Source organism: Triticum urartu, chromosome 3 (genome assembly GCF_003073215.2).
Source record: "Triticum urartu cultivar G1812 chromosome 3, Tu2.1, whole genome shotgun sequence".
Taxonomy (NCBI): domain Eukaryota; kingdom Viridiplantae; phylum Streptophyta; class Magnoliopsida; order Poales; family Poaceae; genus Triticum; species Triticum urartu.
This window is the reverse complement of record NC_053024.1, coordinates 8513292-8533306: the sequence shown is the minus strand read 5'-3', so window position 1 is coordinate 8533306 and position 20015 is coordinate 8513292. Positions and strand designations below refer to the sequence as shown.

The window sequence follows — 20015 nt, the reverse complement described above, 5'->3', positions numbered from 1 at the left end:
CGTTCAGTGCGGCATGCTTTACAGCTTAGAGCCGGGGCTCCAAAAGCGTTTTGAGAGACACGGAGCATATGAGATGTTCGAAGAGCTGAAAATGGTTTTCCAAGCTCATGCCCGGGTCGAGAGATATCAAGTCTCCGACAAGTTCTTCAGCTGTAAGATGGAGGAAAACAGTTCTGTCAGTGAGCACATACTCACTATGTCTGGGTTGCATAACCGCTTGACTCAGCTGGGAGTTAATCTCCCGGATGACGCGGTCATTGACAGAATCCTTCAGTCGCTTCCACCGAGCTACAAGAGCTTTGTGATGAACTTCAATATGCAGGGGATGGAAAAGACCATTCCTGAAGTATTTGCAATGCTGAAATCAGCAGAGGTAGAAGTCAAAAAGGAACATCAAGTGTTGATGGTGAATAAAACCACTAAGTTCAAGAAAGGCAAGGGTAAGAAGAACTTCAAGAAGGATGGCAAGGGAGTTGCCGCGCCCGGTAAGCAAGCTGCCGGGAAGAAGCCAAAGAATGGACCCAAGCCCGAGACTGAGTGTTTTATTGCAAGGGAAGTGGTCACTGGAAGCGGAACTGCCCCAAATACTTAGCGGACAAGAAGGCCGGCAAAACGAAAGGTATATGTGATATACATGTAATTGATGTGTACCTTACCAGTACTCGTAGTAGCTCTTGGGTATTTGATACCGGTGGTTGCTCACATTTGTAACTCAAAGCAGGAGCTGCGGAATAAGCGGAGACTGGCGAAGGACGAGGTGACGATGCGCGTCGGGAATGGTTCCAAGGTCGATGTGATCGCCGTCGGCACGCTACCTCTACATTTACCTACGGGATTAGTTTTAAACCTCAATAATTGTTATTTAGTGCCAAGTTTGAGCATGAACATTGTATCAGGATCTCGTTTAATACGAGATGGCTACTCATTTAAATCCGAGAATAATGGTTGTTCTATTTATATGAAGATATGTTTTATGGTCATGCTCCGATGGTGAATGGTTTATTCTTAATGAATCTCGAGCGTAATGCTACACATATTCATAGTGTGAATACCAAAAGATGTAAGGTTGATAATGATAGTCCCACATACTTGTGGCACTGCCGCCTTGGTCACATAGGTGTCAAACGCATGAAGAAGCTCCATGCAGATGGACTTTTGGAGTCTCTTGATTACGAATCATTTGACACGTGCGAACCATGCCTCATGGGTAAAATGACCAAGACTCCGTTCTCAGGAACAATGGAGCGAGCAACCAACTTATTGGAAATCATACATACTGATGTGTGCGGTCCAATGAGTGTTGAGGCTCGCGGTGGCTATCGTTATGTTCTCACCCTCACTGATGACTTGAGTAGATATGGGTATGTCTATTAATGAAACACAAGTCTGAGACCTTTGAAAAGTTCAAGGAATTTCAGAGTGAGGTTGAGAATCAACGTGACAGGAAAATCAAGTTCTTGCGATCAGATCGTGGGGGAGAATACTTGAGTCACGAATTTGGCACACACTTAAGAAAATGTGGAATATTTTCACAACTCACGCCGCCTGGAACACCTCAGCGTAATGGTGTGTCCGAACGTCGTAATCGCACTCTATTAGATATGGTGCGATCTATGATGTCTCTTACCGATTTACCGCTATCTTTTTGGGGCTATGCTTTAGAGACTGCCGCATTCACTTTAAATAGGGCTCCGTCGAAATCCGTTGAGACGACACCGTATGAATTATTGTTTGGGAAGAAACCTAAGCTGTCGTTTCTAAAAGTTTGGGGATGCGATGCTTATGTCAAGAAACTTCAACTTCAACCTGAAAAGCTCGAACCCAAGTCGGAAAAATGCGTCTTCATAGGATACCCAAAAGAAACTGTTGGGTACACCTTCTACCTCAGATCCGAAGGCAAGATCTTTGTTGCCAAGAATGGGTCCTTTCTAGAGAAAGAGTTTCTCTCGAAAGAAGTAAGTGGGAGGAAAGTAGAGCTTGATGAAGTATTACCTCTTGAACCGGTAAATGGCGCAACTCAAGAAAATGTTCCTGAGGTGCCTGCACCGACTAGAGAGGAAGTTAATGATAATGATCAAAATACTTCTGATCAAGCTCCTACTGAAATTCGAAGGTCCACAAGGACACGTTCCGCACCAGAGTGGTACGGCAACCTTGTCTTGGAAATCATGTTGTTAGACAACGGTGAACCTTCGAACTATGAAGAAGCGATGGCGGGCCCGGATTCCGACAAATGGCTAGAAGCCATGAAATCCGAGATAGGATCCATGTATGAAAATGAAGTATGGACTTTGACTGACTTGCCCGTTGAACGGAGAGCCATAGAAAATAAATGGATCTTTAAGAAGAAGACAGACGCGGATGGTAATGTGACCATCTATAAAGCTAGGCTTGTCGCTAAGGGTTATCGACAAGTTCAAGGAGTTGACTACGATGAGACTTTCTCACCAGTAGCGAAGCTAAAGTCCGTCCGAATCATGTTAGCAATTGCCGCATTCTACGATTATGAAATATGGCAAATGGACGTCAAAACGGCATTCCTTAATGGTTTCCTTAAGGAAGAATTGTATATGATGCAGCCGGAAGGTTTTGTCGATCCTAAGAATGCTAACAAAGTGTGCAAGCTCCAACGCTCGATTTATGGGCTGGTGCAAGCATCTCGGAGTTGGAACATTCGCTTTGATGAGATGATCAAAGCGTTTGGGTTTACGCAGACTTATGGAGAAGCCTGCATTTACAAGAAAGTGAGTGGGAGCTCTGTAGCATTTCTCATACTATATGTAGATGACATACTTTTGATGGGAAATTATATAGAACTCTTGGACAGCATCAAGGCCTACTTGAATAAGAGTTTTTCAATGAAGGACCTTGGAGAAGCTATATTAGGCATCAAAATCTATAGAGATAGATCAAGACGCCTCATAGGTCTTTCACAAAGCACATACCTTGAAAAGATATTGAAGAAGTTCAATATGGATCATTCTAAGAAGGGGTTCTTACCTGTATTACAAGGTGTGAAATTGAGTTCAGCTCAATGTCCGACCACGGCAGAAGATATAGAAGAGATGAGCGTCATCCCCTATGCATCAGCCATAGGTTCTATTATGTATGCCATGCTGTGTATCAGACCTGATGTAAACCTTGCCGTAAGTTTGGTAGGAAGGTACCAAAGTAATCCCGGCAAGGAACACTGGACAGCGGTCAAGAATATCCTGAAGTACCTGAAAAGGACTAAGGAAATGTTTCTCGTTTATGGAGGTGACGAAGAGCTCGTCGTAAAGGGTTACGTCGACGCTAGCTTCGACACAGATCTGGATGACTCTAAGTCACAAACCGGATACGTGTATATTTTGAATGGTGGGGCAGTAAGCTGGTGCAGTTGCAAGCAAAGCGTCGTGGCGGGATCTACATGTGAAGCGGAGTACATGGCAACCTCAGAGGCAGCACATGAAGCAATATGGGTGAAGGAGTTCATCACCGACCTAGGAGTCATACCCAATGCGTCGGGGCCGATCAAGCTCTTCTGTGACAACACTGGAGCTATTGCTCTTGCCAAGGAGCCCAGGTTTCACAAGAAGACAAGGCACATCAAGCGTCGCTTCAACTCCATTCATGAAAATGTTCAAGATGGAGACATAGAGATTTGTAAAGTACATACAGACCTGAATGTAGCAGATCCGTTGACTAAACCTCTCCCTAGAGCAAAACATGATCAACACCAGAATTCCATGGGTGTTCGATTCATCACAATGTAACTAGATTATTGACTCTAGTGCAAGTGGGAGACTGTTGGAAATATGCTCTAGAGGCAATAATAAAAGCATTATTATTATATTTCCTTGTTCATGATAATTGTCTTTATTCATGCTATAATTGTGTTATCCGGAAATCGTAATACATGTGTGAATAACAGACACCAACATGTCCCTAGTAAGCCTCTAGTTGACTAGCTCGTTGATCAACAGATAGTCATGGTTTCCTGACTATGGACATTGGATGTCATTGATAACGAGATCACATCATTAGGAGAATGATGTGATGGACAAGACCCAATCCTAAACATAGCACAAGATCGTATAGTTCGTTTGCTAGAGTTTTCCAATGTCAAGTATCTTTTCCTTAGACCATGAGATCGTGTAACTCCCGGATACCGTAGGAGTGCTTTGGGTATACCAAACGTCACAACGTAACTGGGTGACTATAAAGGTAGACTACGGGTATCTCCGAAAGTGTCTGTTGGGTTGACACGGATCGAGACTGGGATTTGTCACTCCGTATGACGGAGAGGTATCACTGGGCCCACTCGGTAATGCATCATCATATGAGCTCAAAGTGACCAAGTGTCTGGTCACGGGATCATGCATTATGGGTACGAGTAAAGTGACTTGCCGGTAACGAGATTGAACGAGGTATTGGGATACCGACGATCGAATCTCGGGCAAGTAACATATCGATTGACAAAGGGAATTGCATACGGGGTTGATTGAATCCTTGACGTCGTGGTTCATCCGATGAGATCATCGTGGAGCATGTGGGAGCCAACATGGGTATCCAGATCCCGCTGTTGGTTATTGACCGGAGAGTCGTCTCGGTCATGTCTGCTTGTCTCCCGAACCCGTAGGGTCTACACACTTAAGGTTCGGTGACGCTAGGGTTGTGAAGATATGTATATGCAGTAACCCGAATATTGTTCGGAGTCCCGGATGAGATTCCGGACGTCACGAGGAGTTCCGGAATGGTCCGGAGGTAAGGAATTATATATAGGAAGTGTTGTTTCGGCCATCGGGACAAGTTTCGGGGTCACCGGTATTGTACCGGGACCACCGGAAGGGTCCCGGGGGTCCACCGGGTGGGGCCACCTATCCCAGGGGGCCCCATGGGCTGAAGTGGGAGGGAACCCAGCCCATAGTGGGCTGGGGCGCCACCCCCCCCAAGGGCCCATGCGGCTAGGGTTGGGGGAAACCCTAGAAGGGGCGCCCCCTTGCTTGGGGGGCAAGCCCCCCCACCCTAGGCCGCCCCCCCCCTAGTAGATCCATCTACTAGGACCGGCGCCCCCCCCATGCACCCCTATATATAGTGAGGGAGAGGAGGGACTTCATACACCAGCCCCTGGCGCCTCCCTCTCCCCCCGTTACGTCTCCCTTCCTCGTAGTATAGGCGAAGCCCTGCTACTGTGACGCCCTGCATCCACCACCACGCCATCGTGCTGCTGGATCTTCATCAACCTCTCCTTCCCCTTGCTGGATCAAGAAGGAGGAGACGTCTCCCGTCCCGTACGTGTGTTGAACGCGGAGGTGCCGTCCGTTCGGCGCTTGGTCATCGGTGATTTGGATCACGTCGTGTTCGACTACATCATCACCGTTCTTTTGAACGCTTCGGTGCGCGATCTACAAAGGTATGTAGATGCATCCAATGACTCGTTGCTAGATGAACTCCTAGATGATCTTGGTGAAACGAGTAGGAAAATTTTTGTTTTCTGCAACGTTCCCCTACACATAATCCAATTGAAAACTAAAATCATGATAACAAGTTTCATGGATATCATTATTCTTTATAGCATACAAGTCATCACAATAATCATCATAGATAACAACTTTGTTCTCATAATCAATTGGAACCTCTTCCGAAATAGTGGATTCATCACAAAATAAAGTCATGACCTCTCGAAATCCACTTTCATCAATATAATCATCATAAATAGGAGGCATGCTTTCATCATAATAAATTTGATCATCAAATCTTGGGGGACAAAAAATATCATCTTCATCAAACATAGCTTCCCCAAGATTGTGGCTTTGCATATCATTATCATCATGGATATTCAAGGAATTCATACTAACAACATTGCAATCATGCTCATCATTCAAATATTTAGTGCCAAACATTTTAATGCATTCTTCTTCTAACACTTGAGCACAATTATCGGAATCCTTATTCTCACGAAAGACATTAAAAAGATGAAGCATATGAGGCATCCATAATTCCATTTTTTGTAGTTTTTTTTTATAAACTAAACTAGTGATAAAACAAGAAACTAAAAGACTCGATTGCAAGATCTAAAGATATACCTTCAAGCACTCACCTCCCCGGCAACAGCGCCAGAAAAGAGCTTGATGTCTACTACACAACCTTCTTCTTGTAGACGTTGTTGGGCCTCCAAGTGCAGAGGTTTGTAGGACAGTAACAAATTTCCCTCAAGTGGATGACCTAAGGTTTATCAATCCGTAGGAGGCGTAGGATGAAGATGGTCTCTCTCAAGCAACCCTGCAACCAAATAACAAAGAGTCTCTTGTGTCCCCAACACACCCAATACAATGGTAAATTGTATAGTTGCACTAGTTCGGCGAAGAGATGGTGATACAAGTGGTATATGGATAGTAGATAAAGGTATTTGTAATCTGAAATTATAAAAACAGCAAGGTAACTAATGATAAAAATGAGCGTAAACGGTATTGCAATGCGTTGAAACAAGGCCTAGGGTTCATACTTTCGCTAGTGCAAGTCCCCTCAACAATACTAACATAATTGGATCACATAACTATCCCTCAACATGCAACAATGAGTCACTCTAAAGTCACTAATAGCGGAGAACGAACGAAGAGATTATGGTAGGGTACGAAACCACCTCAAAGTTATTCTTTCCAATCAATCCGTTGGGCTATTCCTATAAGTGTCACAAACAGCCCTAGAGTTCGTACTAGAATAACACCTTAAGACACAAATCAACCAAAACCCTAATGTCACCTAGATACTCCAATGTCACCTCAAGTATCCGTGGGGATGATTATACGTTATGCATCACACAATCTCATATTCATATATTCAACCAACACATAGAACCTCAAAGAGTGCCCCAAAGTTTCTACCGGATAATCACGACGAAAAATTGTGCCAACCCCTATGCATAGGTTCATGGGCGGAACCCGCAAGTTGATCACCAAAACATACATCAAGTGAATCACGTGGTATCCCATTGTCACCATAGATACGCACGGCAATACATACATCAAGTGTTATCAAATCTTTAAAGACTCAATCCGATAAGATAACTTCAAAGGGAAAACTCAATCCATTACAAGAGAGTAGAGGGGGGAAGAAACATCATAGGATCCAAATATAATAGCAAAGCTCGCGATACATAAAGATCGTATCATCTCAAGAACACGAGAGAGAGAGAGAGATCAAACACATAGCTACTGGTACATACCCTCAGCCCCGAGGGAGAACTACTCCCTCCTCGTCATGGAGAGCACCGGGATGATGAAGATGGCCACCGGAGAGGGATTGCCCCCTTCGGCAGGGTGCCAGAATGGGTCTAGATTAGCTTTCGGTGGCTACGGAGGCTTCTGGCGGCGGAACTCCTGATCTATTGTGCTCCCAGATGTTTTTAGGGTATATGGAGGTATATAGGCGGAAGAAATACGTCAGGGGGGCCACGAGGGGCCCACGAGGGTGGAGGGCGCGCCCAGGGGGGTGGGCGCGCCCCCTGCCTCATGGCCTCCTCGTAGATCCCCTGACGTGCACTCCAAGTCTTCTGGGCTTCTTCTGATCCAAAAATAAGCTCCATGAAGTTTCAGGTCAATTGGTCTCCGTTTGGTTTTCCTTTTCTGCGATATTCTAAAACAAGGTAAAAACAGAAACTGGCACCGGGCTCTGGGTTAATAGGTTAGTCCCAAAAATGATATAAAAGTGTATAATAAAGCCCATAAACATCCAGAACAGAAGATAATATATCATGGAGCAATCAAAAATTATAGATAAGTTGGAGACGTATCAGCATCCCCAAGCTTAATTCCTGCTCTTCCTCGAGTAGGTAAATGATAAAAACAGAATTTTTGATGCGGAGTGCTACTTGGCATAATTTCAATGTAATTCTTCTTAATTGTGGCATGAATATTCAGATCCAAAAGATTCAAGATAAAAGTTCATATTGACATAAAAATAATAATACTTCAAGCATACTAACTAAGCAATTATGGCACGTCGGTCGTATGGCCGTTGTAGACTCTACAGCTCCATCTTCTTCCGTCTTCGCTTCCACGCTTCCCTCGCGGATGGTGTAGTTGTTCATTGGCGCTTGCACTCCTCCTCATCGTCCGTAACGTTCCGAAAATACCTATGCATGCACACGAGTGGAGTGTCAGGTAGTATACCATCCTCGAAGGGGTCAAGTGAACACGTGTAAAGGAGATGAATCAACTTTACGTATGTGAAGTAGATGTCGCACGTGTCACTTGCCAAACGGACTCTTGACATGGTGATGTCCGTAGGATGCTCCGCATCATTATGTTTCAGATCAAGCCCAAGTATCTGGTGAGCTTTTGTTTTATGGTTGCAAAGTGTCGAGTCAATTTTTGCAAGTCAATTTTTGATTTTGAGAAAAGTGGACATACCCGAATTGTTTTTTAGGTGACTTATCTCTATCCGGTCTCTTTGTGTTTCTACCCCACTCATTTTATTGTTTCAGATACTGCAGAATGTTTTCAGGAGATTGACTATAATCTATAAAATTAATAATTGCAAAGTTTAAAAATGTTAAAATTTTATTTTGATTTTCCTAGATATTAAGAAAAATATACAATTTTTCACATGCAACATATTTTTATCTCAATTAAGTCTCGATTTCATATCGCCTTTATGACTCAAACTCATTATTTACAACAACTTACTTTGATATTTTTGCATGTTACCTTATGCCCAATCCGGTTGCATTTTGCACAATACCATATGAGATAATCTAAATCATCTTCATTTATTTATACTATTTTTTTTACTTATTCATAACTCATTATCTCGACATATGATCTTTATTGATTTAGTTTCTCGACAATGCCACTAAATATTACGATAAAATACTCTTGTTATACAATTTTAAGATATATCAAACAAATTAAACCCGCATTCAATTTATAGAATATAGTATACATAAAAAAGTGGCATCTGTTATTTAATTGTTTAGACAGTTCCCCTGAAAAGCTCCTGGCAAAACAGAATTCCACCATAGTAGCAAAGAAAAGACAAAAAGAGAAAAGTCACATACTTTTTCCTACTCCAATGAGACACTTAGTAAAATTGTAAGTATATCTATATCATTGTGTCTTTTATATAGTATCTAAAGTACCATGGAAGAAATATCTAAAGTTGATGGAGGTTTCTAGAGTGCATGATTTTTTTTCCAGGTGTAAGTAAATAGAACAAATAATTACAAATCTACTGATTTAGAAAATTCAAATTTCTAGAGTAAATAAAATGACTATGAGTGGTTTTCCCTTGAATCATTGATGTTCCTCACTTTTTTGTTTTTTTATGGGCATGCATGTTTTTACGGTTTCTAGGTTAAGTGATCCAATGGTATTGCATGTCTGCCTACACTGTACTTGGCTTTGAATCATTTACATCCAGTGCCACAAAAAAGTGGTGCAAGACAAGAGCAATCCATCCTAGCAAGAGCATGCAACTAATATTTGGCACACCATACAATCCTAGATAATTCAAATCTGCCACCAATAGAACAACATATATAATGTGATGGATACCTAAAACAAACAGAAAAGAAGCAACCGTACTCTTGGGGAGTGAAATAACAATATGCTTTGAAACTTGTGGTTTGAGCAGTATGCTTGTTAAACCAATGGACACTTTGAAACTTGTAGTTTGAGCAGTATATCCAGTTGTCACTTTTGTTTCTTTGATAGTCAATTTCGAATGGTGGTTTGAGTTTTGTTGGTAGCTGCAGTTAGTGATGTACATAGAACCTAAAACTATATAATAATATGTTATGTTTCAATTACTTTGTTAGTGTTCACTAGTTCTGGTGATTTAATTACGATTGCGCAAGCATGTTTATTCCAACTTAAAGGCGCCAGTGTGAAAGAAATCAACTTATTCGCAGGCATTAATTTAGTATATTTAGTATTTTTTAAGTTCAATTCCATGTAGGTGGGCGGGGGCAGTTTTGTGGTTGGGAGGAAGCCACGACTTCCCGTAAAATGAGTCCATGAATCTCCCCGTATGTGTACCATTTTGGATGAGCATGTACGCTTATGTGATGGTTCTCCTACACAATTTTGGTAAGTTGTTGATTCCGCCCAATCTCCACTTACTCTACGTTGGCATTAGATACAACACAAGCATCATGAATTATGTTACCAATTTTAGCATATTGATACGTCCATTTTGCATCATGCTTTTATATCAATATTTATTGCATTATGGGCTGTTATTACACATTATGTCATAATACTTATGCCTATTCTCTCTTATTTTACAAGGTTTACATAAAGACGGAGAATGCCAGCAGCTGGGATTCTGGCCGGAAAAGGAGAAAATATTAGAGACCTATTCTGCACAGCTCCAAAAGTCTTGAAACTTCACGGATGATGTTTTACAAATATATTAAAAAAAACATTGCGCGCAAGAACTTCACCAGGGGGGCCACACCCTGCCCACGAGGGTGGGGGCGCGCCGTACCCCCCTGGGCGCGCCCCCTACCTCATGGGCCCCCTGGTGGCCCTCTGGTGACCATCTTCTGCTATATGGACTCTTTCGATGGAAAAAAATCATAAGCCATCTTCTCGGACGAAACTCCGCCGCCACGAGGAGGAACCTTGGCGGAACCAATCTAGGGTTCTGGCGGGGCTGTTCTGCCGGGGAAACTTCCCTCCCGGAGGGGGAAATCATCGCCATCATCATCACCAACGCTCCTCTCATCGGGAGAGGGCAATCTCCATCAACATCTTCATCAGCACCATCTCATCTCAAAACCCTAGTTCATCTCTTGTATCTAATTCTTGTCTCCAAGTCCGGGATTGGTGCTAGTAGGTTGCTAGTAGTGTTAATTACTCCTTGTAGTTGATGCTAGTTGGTTTAATTGGTGGAAGATCATATGTTCAGATCATATATGCATATTAACACCCCTCTGATTATGAACATGTTTATGCTTTGTGAGTAGTTACTTTTGTTCTTGAGGACATGGGAGAAGTCTTGCTATTAGTAGTCATGTGAATTTGGTATTCGTTCGATATTTTGATGAGATGTATGTTGTCTCTCCTCTAGTGGTGTTATGTGAACGTCGACTACATAACACTTCACCATTGTTTGGGCCTAGAGGAAGGCATTGGGAAGTAATAAGTAGATGATGGGTTGCTGGAGTGACAGAAGCTTAAACCCTAGTTTATGCGTTGCTTCGTAAGGGGCTGGTTTGCATCCATATGTTTCATTCTATGGTTAGATTTACCTTAATACTTTTGTCGTATTTGCAGATGCTTGCAATAGAGGTTAATCATAAGTGGGATGTTTGTCCAACTAAGGGTAGCACCCAAGCACCGGTCCACCCACATACCAAATTATCAAAGTACCGAACGCGAATCATATGAGCGTGATGAAAACTAGCTTGACGATATTCCCATGTGTCCTCGGGAGCGCTTTACATCATATAAGAGTTTGTCCAGGCTTGTCCTTTGCTACAAAAAGGATTGGGCCACCTTGCTCCACCTTATTTACTTTTGTTACTTGTTGCTCGTTACAAATTATCTTATCACAAAACTATCTGTTACCACTAATTTCAGTACTTGCAGAGAATACCTTGCTGGAAACCGCTTATCATTTCCTTCTGCTCCTTGTTGGGTTCGACACTCTTACTTATCGAAAGGACTACGATAGATCCCCTATACTTGTGGGTCATCACATATCCCTCTAGATTATATGATATTTTGCTCGATCTTGGTCTCCGTTACTCTGCCTTAGAACCTACATCAAAATAGGCAAAAGTGAAATGAAATTATTTTGCTTTTGACCAGAATGAAAATTGTGTTGTATTGTCAAAAGCTAAGAGTGTGAAAAGTGAAATGTCAAAAGCTAGAGTGATATAAGAAAAATGGGCAAAAGCTAGAGTGACAAAAACAAAAATTTCACTTTTAAAAGAGGGTCCAATAAGATTTTCTCTCAAAGACTAGTTTTATAAGAGGGGACACTTCATTCTTATAAGTTGTCTTCTGCCTCCTCCGTTAACCAACGTGAGACTTGATCTTGTTTCTAGCTATTGGACTGGATTATAAGCCAGAAAATGACCTATTATAGGCTTTTGATTTATGACTCAGTATTGTTACATGATGATTATAAGCCAAAAGCCAAAGCCGGAAGCTCATAAATAGATGCCTTTTTTTAGTACTATAAGCCAAAGTGCAAAAGCCAAGAATAAGCCCAATAGAACATCGTGTTAACCCAACAGATGTGCATCTCCAGTGGTTTCTGAAAAAAAACTCTGCAGAAGTGGTTTCACGAGGTACCCATATAACTTAGAGGAAGTTCTTTGGTGAGGTCTTCTCTCAGTTTCAGTGAAAACTTTCTGTAAAAGTGGTTTTACGAGGTACCCATATAACTTAAGAGGAGGTTCTCAGGTGAGTCTTCTCTCAGTTTCAGTGAAAACTTTTCATAAAAGTAGTTTTTGACGGTGGCGCGACGCCAACTAATAGTGGACGATGGTGTTCGCCTGTTCGGCGGCGGTGGGTGTCTAACATCATATGACGGCGAGCGAGCTGCACATCGGTCGGTGGTGGGGGGAGGGTGGACTCCAGTGGCGTTTAGTTCGTGTGGCACTTTTACGGAAAGGGCCATCTTCCCGTAGATGAAGGAAATTTGTCGAAGATTATATGGGATTCGTATTTTTTTTGCGTGTTTACGGAAATGGTTGAAGAGCTTTTTGCCCCCAACTTCACCTAAACTGTAATTATTTTACGGAACTGCTGGAGATGCTCTAATCTGCGCTAGAATAATTCCGCTCCAGAATTGTTTATCCGGGGCACACATGACCTGGCAGAAACCATGGCCATGTGACGTACCGTACGATCAAACGCCTTGAGCTCTGTACTAGTGCAGTACGAGTGTACTACTGTGGTGCTGCGCATGCTCCGAAAGTGGCATGATCCGCACAGCCAGAGAGAGCATCTCCATTATTGAATCCAAGTGGGATGTGCAGTGCATGGTTTTCTAAGTTTGCAAGCAACAATATTTTTCCAAGGAGTAGCTAGGGTCCTCCTGAATTATTGCTACAGTTGGTGATGGGTCTACCCAATTCAGGCTAAAGTTGCACTCCCTTCGTTCCCTTGAAAAAGTTGTACTCCCTTTGTTCACAAATATAAGATGCTTAATACTACCACTTTTCCCGAATGAAAAGTATATAGACACGTTTCAGTGTGTTTGTTTGTTCATTTCAGTCGGTATGTGATTCATGTTGAGATATTCAAAACATCTTATATCTGTGAACGGAGGGAGAGAGAGTACAGAGTACTTGTTATGGTGTGCACAATATTTATAGCAGGTATATATTTTTCTACGTTCCAGAGTTCTGATGAGCTGCAAAGGGTACTCCCTCCGTTTCTTTTTAGTCCGCATATAAGATTTGGTCAAAATCAAGCTTTGTAGAGTTTGACTAAATTTATATTAAAAAAATATAAACATTCACAATATGAAACTAATATTATCAGATGCATCATGAAATGTATGTTCATACTATATAGTTTTAGTATTGTAGATGTTCATATTTTTTTCATATAAATCTGGTTAAACTTTGAGTAGTTTGACTTTGACCAAATCTTATATGCGGAGTAAAAAGAAACGGAGGGAGTATTACCTAAAGGACTAGTGTAGTACAGACATGCTCGTACAGTACTCCTCTGGCTCCGTAGTAGTACATTCATTTGCTTTGTACCAATAGCAACAAGTGTGCAGAGTTGGCAAGAAAGATGGATCGATCATGGATGGATATGGGTTCAGAAAGTGTGCAGAGTTGCGCGGCACACGCGACGAGTGCCGGCCGGCCCGCCCTTAACTGAAAGCTCATACATAATGACATTATGGCGTCGCGTCGTTGTGGATAGCGATCGATGCTAGAATTTCTGTTCGTCAACAATTTATGTTTAGGCCCTGTTTTGTTTTGCCTCGCCATTCCATCCATTGCGTGCTCCATCCTCCACTCCCTCCCTGTATAAATAGGGACTCGCGGGACAGCAGCCGTGGTGACAGAGTCCGTAGCGCGAGCTGTCTGTCAGTAGCGCAATCTCTCTCAGGTTCTTGTTCTAGTTTGATATAATCTTTTGCGGCGCCAAGAACCCGCCCACGATCGCCGTCTAGTGATCGTTCCATTCCCGTGGTTTATTTACCCCAATCTATTATCCCAACTGCAGGTGGGTCGGAGCCAGGGGGGAGAAAGAAGATGGACGCGGAGCAGGAGTCGCGGTGGGCGGCGGCGCAGGCGATCGGCGTCGGCGAGGACCTCGTCCCGGCCGCGCTGCGGCACCTGGAGTTCCTCGCCGCGGTCGACCGCCGCCGGTGGCTCTACGAGGGCCCGCTGCTCCACAGGGCCATACGCAGGTATCAATCTGTCGCCATCCATCTCGTTGCCTCTTCAGCAACACAAGAGACCATTGCGTCTGGGAATTAGTTTGTTTTTCTGATGAGGTGTCTCATTCTTTTTCTGTCGGGGTATTGTTGGTCAACAGTCTCTACCCTCTCTGGCGTGTCTTGTGTTGGGAAATAAAATTTCTCAGTGATTAATCCTTGCCATGTTTCGATAAACTCTTGGTGAATCACCTGACAAACACCTGCTCGAGGAAAATTAGACAAAACCACTAGTTGTTCAGTTAACCTTGACATAATTAAGTTGGGGGATTTTTTCTGAAACCATCCACTGATCTGTGCTTTCAGTTACAATTTGGTGCCACAGTTATGTCCTTATCTACAATTTTGGCATGAAATTAAATCTGGCTGTTTATTAACGTTCAAAGTCCCTATCATGCTGAAATCACTGATGCTATGTAAAATAAATAAAAATCACTGATGCTAAATTAATTTATGTTCTCTGTCGTATAGACAACTTCGAAATATTGACCGACTTTGTTGTTGTGCTAGGTACAAAGCTTGCTGGCTTCCCCTTCTTGCCAAGCACAATGAGGCCGCTGTTGCAGATGAGCCTTTGGTTGTTCCCCTTGACTGTGAATGGATATGGCACTGTCATCGGCTTAACCCGGTATTGCATATTAACTCACAGATGCTCGCGTATAGTTCAAAATCTGTCAACACCACATTAGAGAACTACTCGTATTTGCTTGCGGCACTTCATAAAAGAAAATACTAGTTTGAACATGGCTGGAAATAATTTCTAAACCGAAATCATCTTGTATGGTTTCAGACTCGATACATAAAGGACTGCAAGAGATTATATGGCAGGATGCTGGACTCTAAGAATGTCAGGTCCTCCATTCATGCAAAGTCCAAGGATCAGTCTGAGAAAGTTTGGACTGAGTTATATCCTGGGGAGCCTTTTGAGTTGGAGTACACAAGCCCTTCTGACGATTCTGTTTATGTGGATGATGGAACTGCAGGGGGCATTTCCTATGATTTGATCTCAGCTGTTAAGAGACAGTCTACTTTCGTCTACCAGGTAGCTAGTTACACCACTAACCTTTGCTCTGATGTACTACTAATCTTTCTGTAAAAGAAAATATATGCAAGAACAATAAATATGTACAGAAAGTCAGTGAGTTCCTTTGTTTCTGGCAGGTTGGAACACCAAACATGCATGATCGCCGTTTTCTTGAAGACGCTTTAGCTCGGTACAAAGGCTTTTTGTATCTGATCAAGATGAATCAGGAGAAAGGAATGAACCTCTTTCGTGTGCCAACCTACGATGTGGATCTAATGTGGCACACCCACCAACTGAATTCTGTTGCCTACTGCAATGACATGCTGTGTCTCCTTGGGAAAGTTCTGGAGCATGATGACACAGATGATGATCGAGCCGAAGGGAAGAAGCTCGACACCGGATTTTCAGGGACCACCGAGCAGTTTGAGAATAGCTTTGGTGTGAGATACTGGAAGGCTGGCGCTATGTACCGTGGAAGCTTGCCATCTCCTGTGACATCCATTCCACAGATATTCAGTACTAGTGAGGATGATAGTGTTTCCGGTGCCGATAAAGCAGAGAAGCATCTTACTATTCTTGAAACAACAGTTGTGGAGGTATGATACTCTTTTTACATCTTAATAATTGCTGTCCATGAAGCAACAGTTGGTACAATAATTTCGGTTCCAAAGAATTTTCTGATCTAATAAAATAACCCGAAATGTGGTATGTTGTACTCCCTCCGTTCGGAATTACTTGTCGCGGAAATGGATGTATCTAGATGTACTATTGATATTATTATTGATTTGGAAGCACGCCTGATAATGGTTATCTGAAAACACGATTGAGAGCTTCTTTTACCTAGAGACGTTTACTGAATTTATTATGAAAACTCAAAATATTTTCATCCTTTTGCAGTTACATTTACAGATTGTGGACATCAAGAATTTACCGTCTTCAATTCCAGAGAAAAGCGTGTATGTATGGTTCACCAAGACTAAACCAGATGCATTCATCCGTGATGGCGGCAGGTTGGATATTTCTACCAAAACAGGGAAGAGCATCGGAGCTGGTTTCCAATGTGAACCGACTGGCGATCTCATTCTTACAGTAATGATTGATCAGGCCTATTTTGGGGCATCATCATCATCGAAGAAACCAGAACCGTTGGGGAAGGTTTCGATCTCTGTTGAAGAGCTTACGCAGCATGATTCCAAGCTTTCCTTTGAGAGGTGGTTTGAACTGAAAACTTGTGGTGCGTATGCCGGTTCCCCTCCTGTCAGTCTTCGTGTTGCTGCATCTTGTACCGTCCCAAGGCAGGCTCCACACGTTCTTGGCATGGTCAATGTGAAGCCTTGCTCTCTGAAGGCCTGTCTATTGCCACATTCCATCAAGGATCAAAATATGAGCTCCTGGACTCGCTTCGTGTATGATTGTGGTACTGAACTCATTCGTCTTCAGATAAGGTATGTTTTTTGTCCATGGTATCGACTGGTACATGTATATGTGAAGAACTGAACAGTGAGTCTAGAACACATTTTTTTGCTAATTAGTAAGTCCTGCATGATACTTACTGGTAATTTATTTTACTATAGGATACATGATTGCTAATAACATATGGTTATATTACATCTTCATTTCAAACTGCAAATTGGTACTGTATTAGCTGCAGGAATTAACATTCAACTTACATAGCAGTATTTGTATTTTGCCTTCAAAGCAGATCCAAATTTATTCCAGTGGACACTGGAAAGTTCTATTTACCATATTTAAGAAAAAAATATATCAGTTTCTTCTGGTCTAATGAGAAATTCCTCCCTTTTACTTCAGGGAGCACAAGGCCAAGAGTGGCATGGCTCTCACTCGGGAATTGGTCGGAGTAACAAAGTCATCAAAGCAGCCACTTCAGCTTGCAGAATTCACAGAAAACAAATGGTCTTTTAACAACTCCAACTCATCCATCACTCTTGACCTGAAACCAAGCAAGGATGGCTGCATAAACGAGCTCAAATACGACAACAAACTGGTAAGGCAACTACAGCTCATTTCATGCATACATGCAGCGTGTGTTCGCTCAGAAGTCATATGTAAATAAATAAATGTTTATGCATTTAGCATACTCACAGCTCTAGTACTTCTTTGAACAAAGCAGATCAAACTATACAAGGGAAGGAGACTAGCATATGAACTCAAATGCTGCAGTCAGCATACTGATGATACTGCAGCAGTTACTGCTGTGAAGTTCTCAGCTGAACACCCCTATGGCAAAGCAGTCGCGCTAGTTGACACTGAATCGGAATTTATCTCGGTACAATGCTCAGCTCTAATGCCATATCCTTCTAAGTAGTCAAAGTTAATTTCCTCGCATCTCAGATATACTCATCATGGTGTTCTTACTTAAATTTAGGTGGATGAGGATTGGTTCCTGCTTCCCTGGATCGCGATATCATTCTTGTTCCTGAATTCCATTGGCAAAGATGGTGCGAAGCTCATCGAAGGTGCCATGGCACAGAAGGCTGAAACCGTTGAGCCTGATACTACAGTGGTTTCTCAGACGGTGAAAGGTGGAGCAGCAGGTGCCACTGCTGGTTCGGCGCAATGTGGCGCTTGTGGCACGGCTGGTTGCGGTGACATGGTCATGGCAAGTGACAAGGCTGGTCATGCTAGCTATGGCAGCTCAGTCACTGCAAGTGACAAGGTGGCTGATTCTAAGTGCGGTGGTTGTGGATCAGGTTGTGGTGGTGGATGCGGTGTCTCTGTGGTCACCATGAGCTACAAGAATGGTCATGCGAGCTGTGGCATCGTTGCAGGCGGCGAGAATGGCCATGTTGAGTCTGCTGGGTGTGGATCAGGATGCGGTGGTTCCTGTGGTGGCAACATGGTTATTGAAAGCTCCAAAGAGGGGAACACCGAGTCAGGTGGCTGTGGTTCAGGTTGTGGTGGAGGAGGCTGTGGCAGCATGGCCATTGAAGGCTCCAAGGCTGGCATTGCCAAGTCTAGCGGCTGCGGTTCAGGTTGTGGTGGCGGTTGCAGCGGTATGGTGGTTGAAGGCTCCAAAAATGGCCATGCCAAGTCAGGCGGCTGTGGCTCGGGCTGTGGTGGTGGTTGCGGCGGCATGCTGATCGAACACTCCAAAACTAGCTGCACCAAGTCTAGCGGCTGTGGCTCAGGCTGCGGCGGTGGTTGTGGCAGCATGGTCATGGAAGGCTCCAAGACCGGCTTCGCCAAGTCTGGCGGTTGCGGTTCGGGCTGTGGGGGCGGTTGCGGTTCAGGTTGTGGCGGTGGCTGCGGCGCCATGGTCATTGAAGGCTCCAAGATTGGCTTCGCCAAGTCAGGCGGTTGCGGTTCGGGTTGTGGCGGTGGTTGCGGTGGCATGGTCATGGAAGGCTCCAAGATGCGCCATGCCAAGTCAGGGGGCTGCGGTTCAGGTTGTGGCGCCGGCTGCGGCGGCGGTTGTGGGGGCATGGTCATGGAAGGCTCCAAGATGAGCCATGCCAAGTCAGGGGGCTGCGGTTCAGGTTGTGGCGCCGGCTGCGGCGGCGGTTGTGGCGGCATGGTCATGGAAGGCTCCAAGATGAGCCATGCCAAGTCAGGGGGCTGCGGTTCAGGCTGCGGCGGCATGCTGAACACAGCCTCGTAAGCATGCCCATGCTTGAGGTGGTCGGCGTGCGGGCGGTGACTGCCGGTGATGGCATGCCGCACGCTCTAGTCGGAGATGAAGTCGAATAAAAACTACACTCTGTCCTGTGCAGTTTGCAATGCCTCTACTCGTGGTTCACAATGCGTTGTGGTGAATATATTATGTTGTACTTGTGGCATGTACGATATTAAACTATGTGATTTGTGATTATTGGACAGGGAAAGATTAGAGAAAAAAATTGGATTTTGACCGAATAAATAGATGCTAACTCTTGCGATGAATAAACCAAAATAAACGAAATTGACTTTGCCGCCACGTCAGCCTTGATGGGCGGGTCCCGCATGTCATAAATGTGTTTAAATCGTCTAAACTGGTCATTTTTCAAAAGTGGTAGTTTTTAGTCACAAAATTAGAATTTTTGATAGTTATCGGTCACTTTTTTGAAAGTGGTAGTTCTGTGGGACGGTAACCCCTAATGTGATAGTTTTTTGTCAAATACTCCTTTTATTCATCTTATATATTTGTAGTTAGCGCTTTTTAGTCATTGAGATTATATACCTCGGAGATATTTGTAACGGTGGTTGTTGTTGAACAAATGTTATTGCACTAGCAATACTATGTATATTCATCTTGTATTAGTCGTGTTTACGGTGCGTGCTTTCGCTTGGTTGTGTCCAGATCCTGGCTCCACCACTGCTCATAAACATATTCACAAACCTTGACCAAATCCTGAATTGAATTTGTCTGTTCTTGAGAGCTGCTCATTAGAATATACAAAAGCTGTTCTTGAGGGCGTCCGGTACTGCTTTCTGTCTCGGCCCGGTGCGACGAGCGGGTGCCCGGACTCCCACATTGCAAAGGAAAGCTTTTATTATATTTTTTATTCAGATGCAGGTCCGGCCCTGAGGGGGGGCAGGGGGGGCGGCCGCCCCGGGCCCTCAAAATTGAGGGGGCCCTCCCCAAGTATGTAGCCTA

At 43.6% G+C, this 20015-nt stretch overlaps 1 protein-coding gene across 1 annotated transcript; it reads left to right on the top strand.

The window, feature by feature from the left end:
• Positions 1 to 13750: 13750 nt before the first annotated feature.
• LOC125542344 (glycine-rich domain-containing protein 1-like) lies at positions 13751 to 19250 on the top strand. The gene is made up of 9 exons (XM_048705339.1): positions 13751 to 14066; positions 14184 to 14370; positions 14908 to 15025; positions 15188 to 15439; positions 15559 to 16017; positions 16319 to 16866; positions 17231 to 17426; positions 17553 to 17708; positions 17808 to 19250. The coding sequence occupies exons 1-9, from the start codon at positions 13913 to 13915 to the stop codon at positions 19038 to 19040; spliced, it is 3303 nt and encodes a 1100-aa protein (XP_048561296.1). The 5' UTR covers positions 13751 to 13912; the 3' UTR covers positions 19041 to 19250.
• Positions 19251 to 20015: the final 765 nt, after the last annotated feature.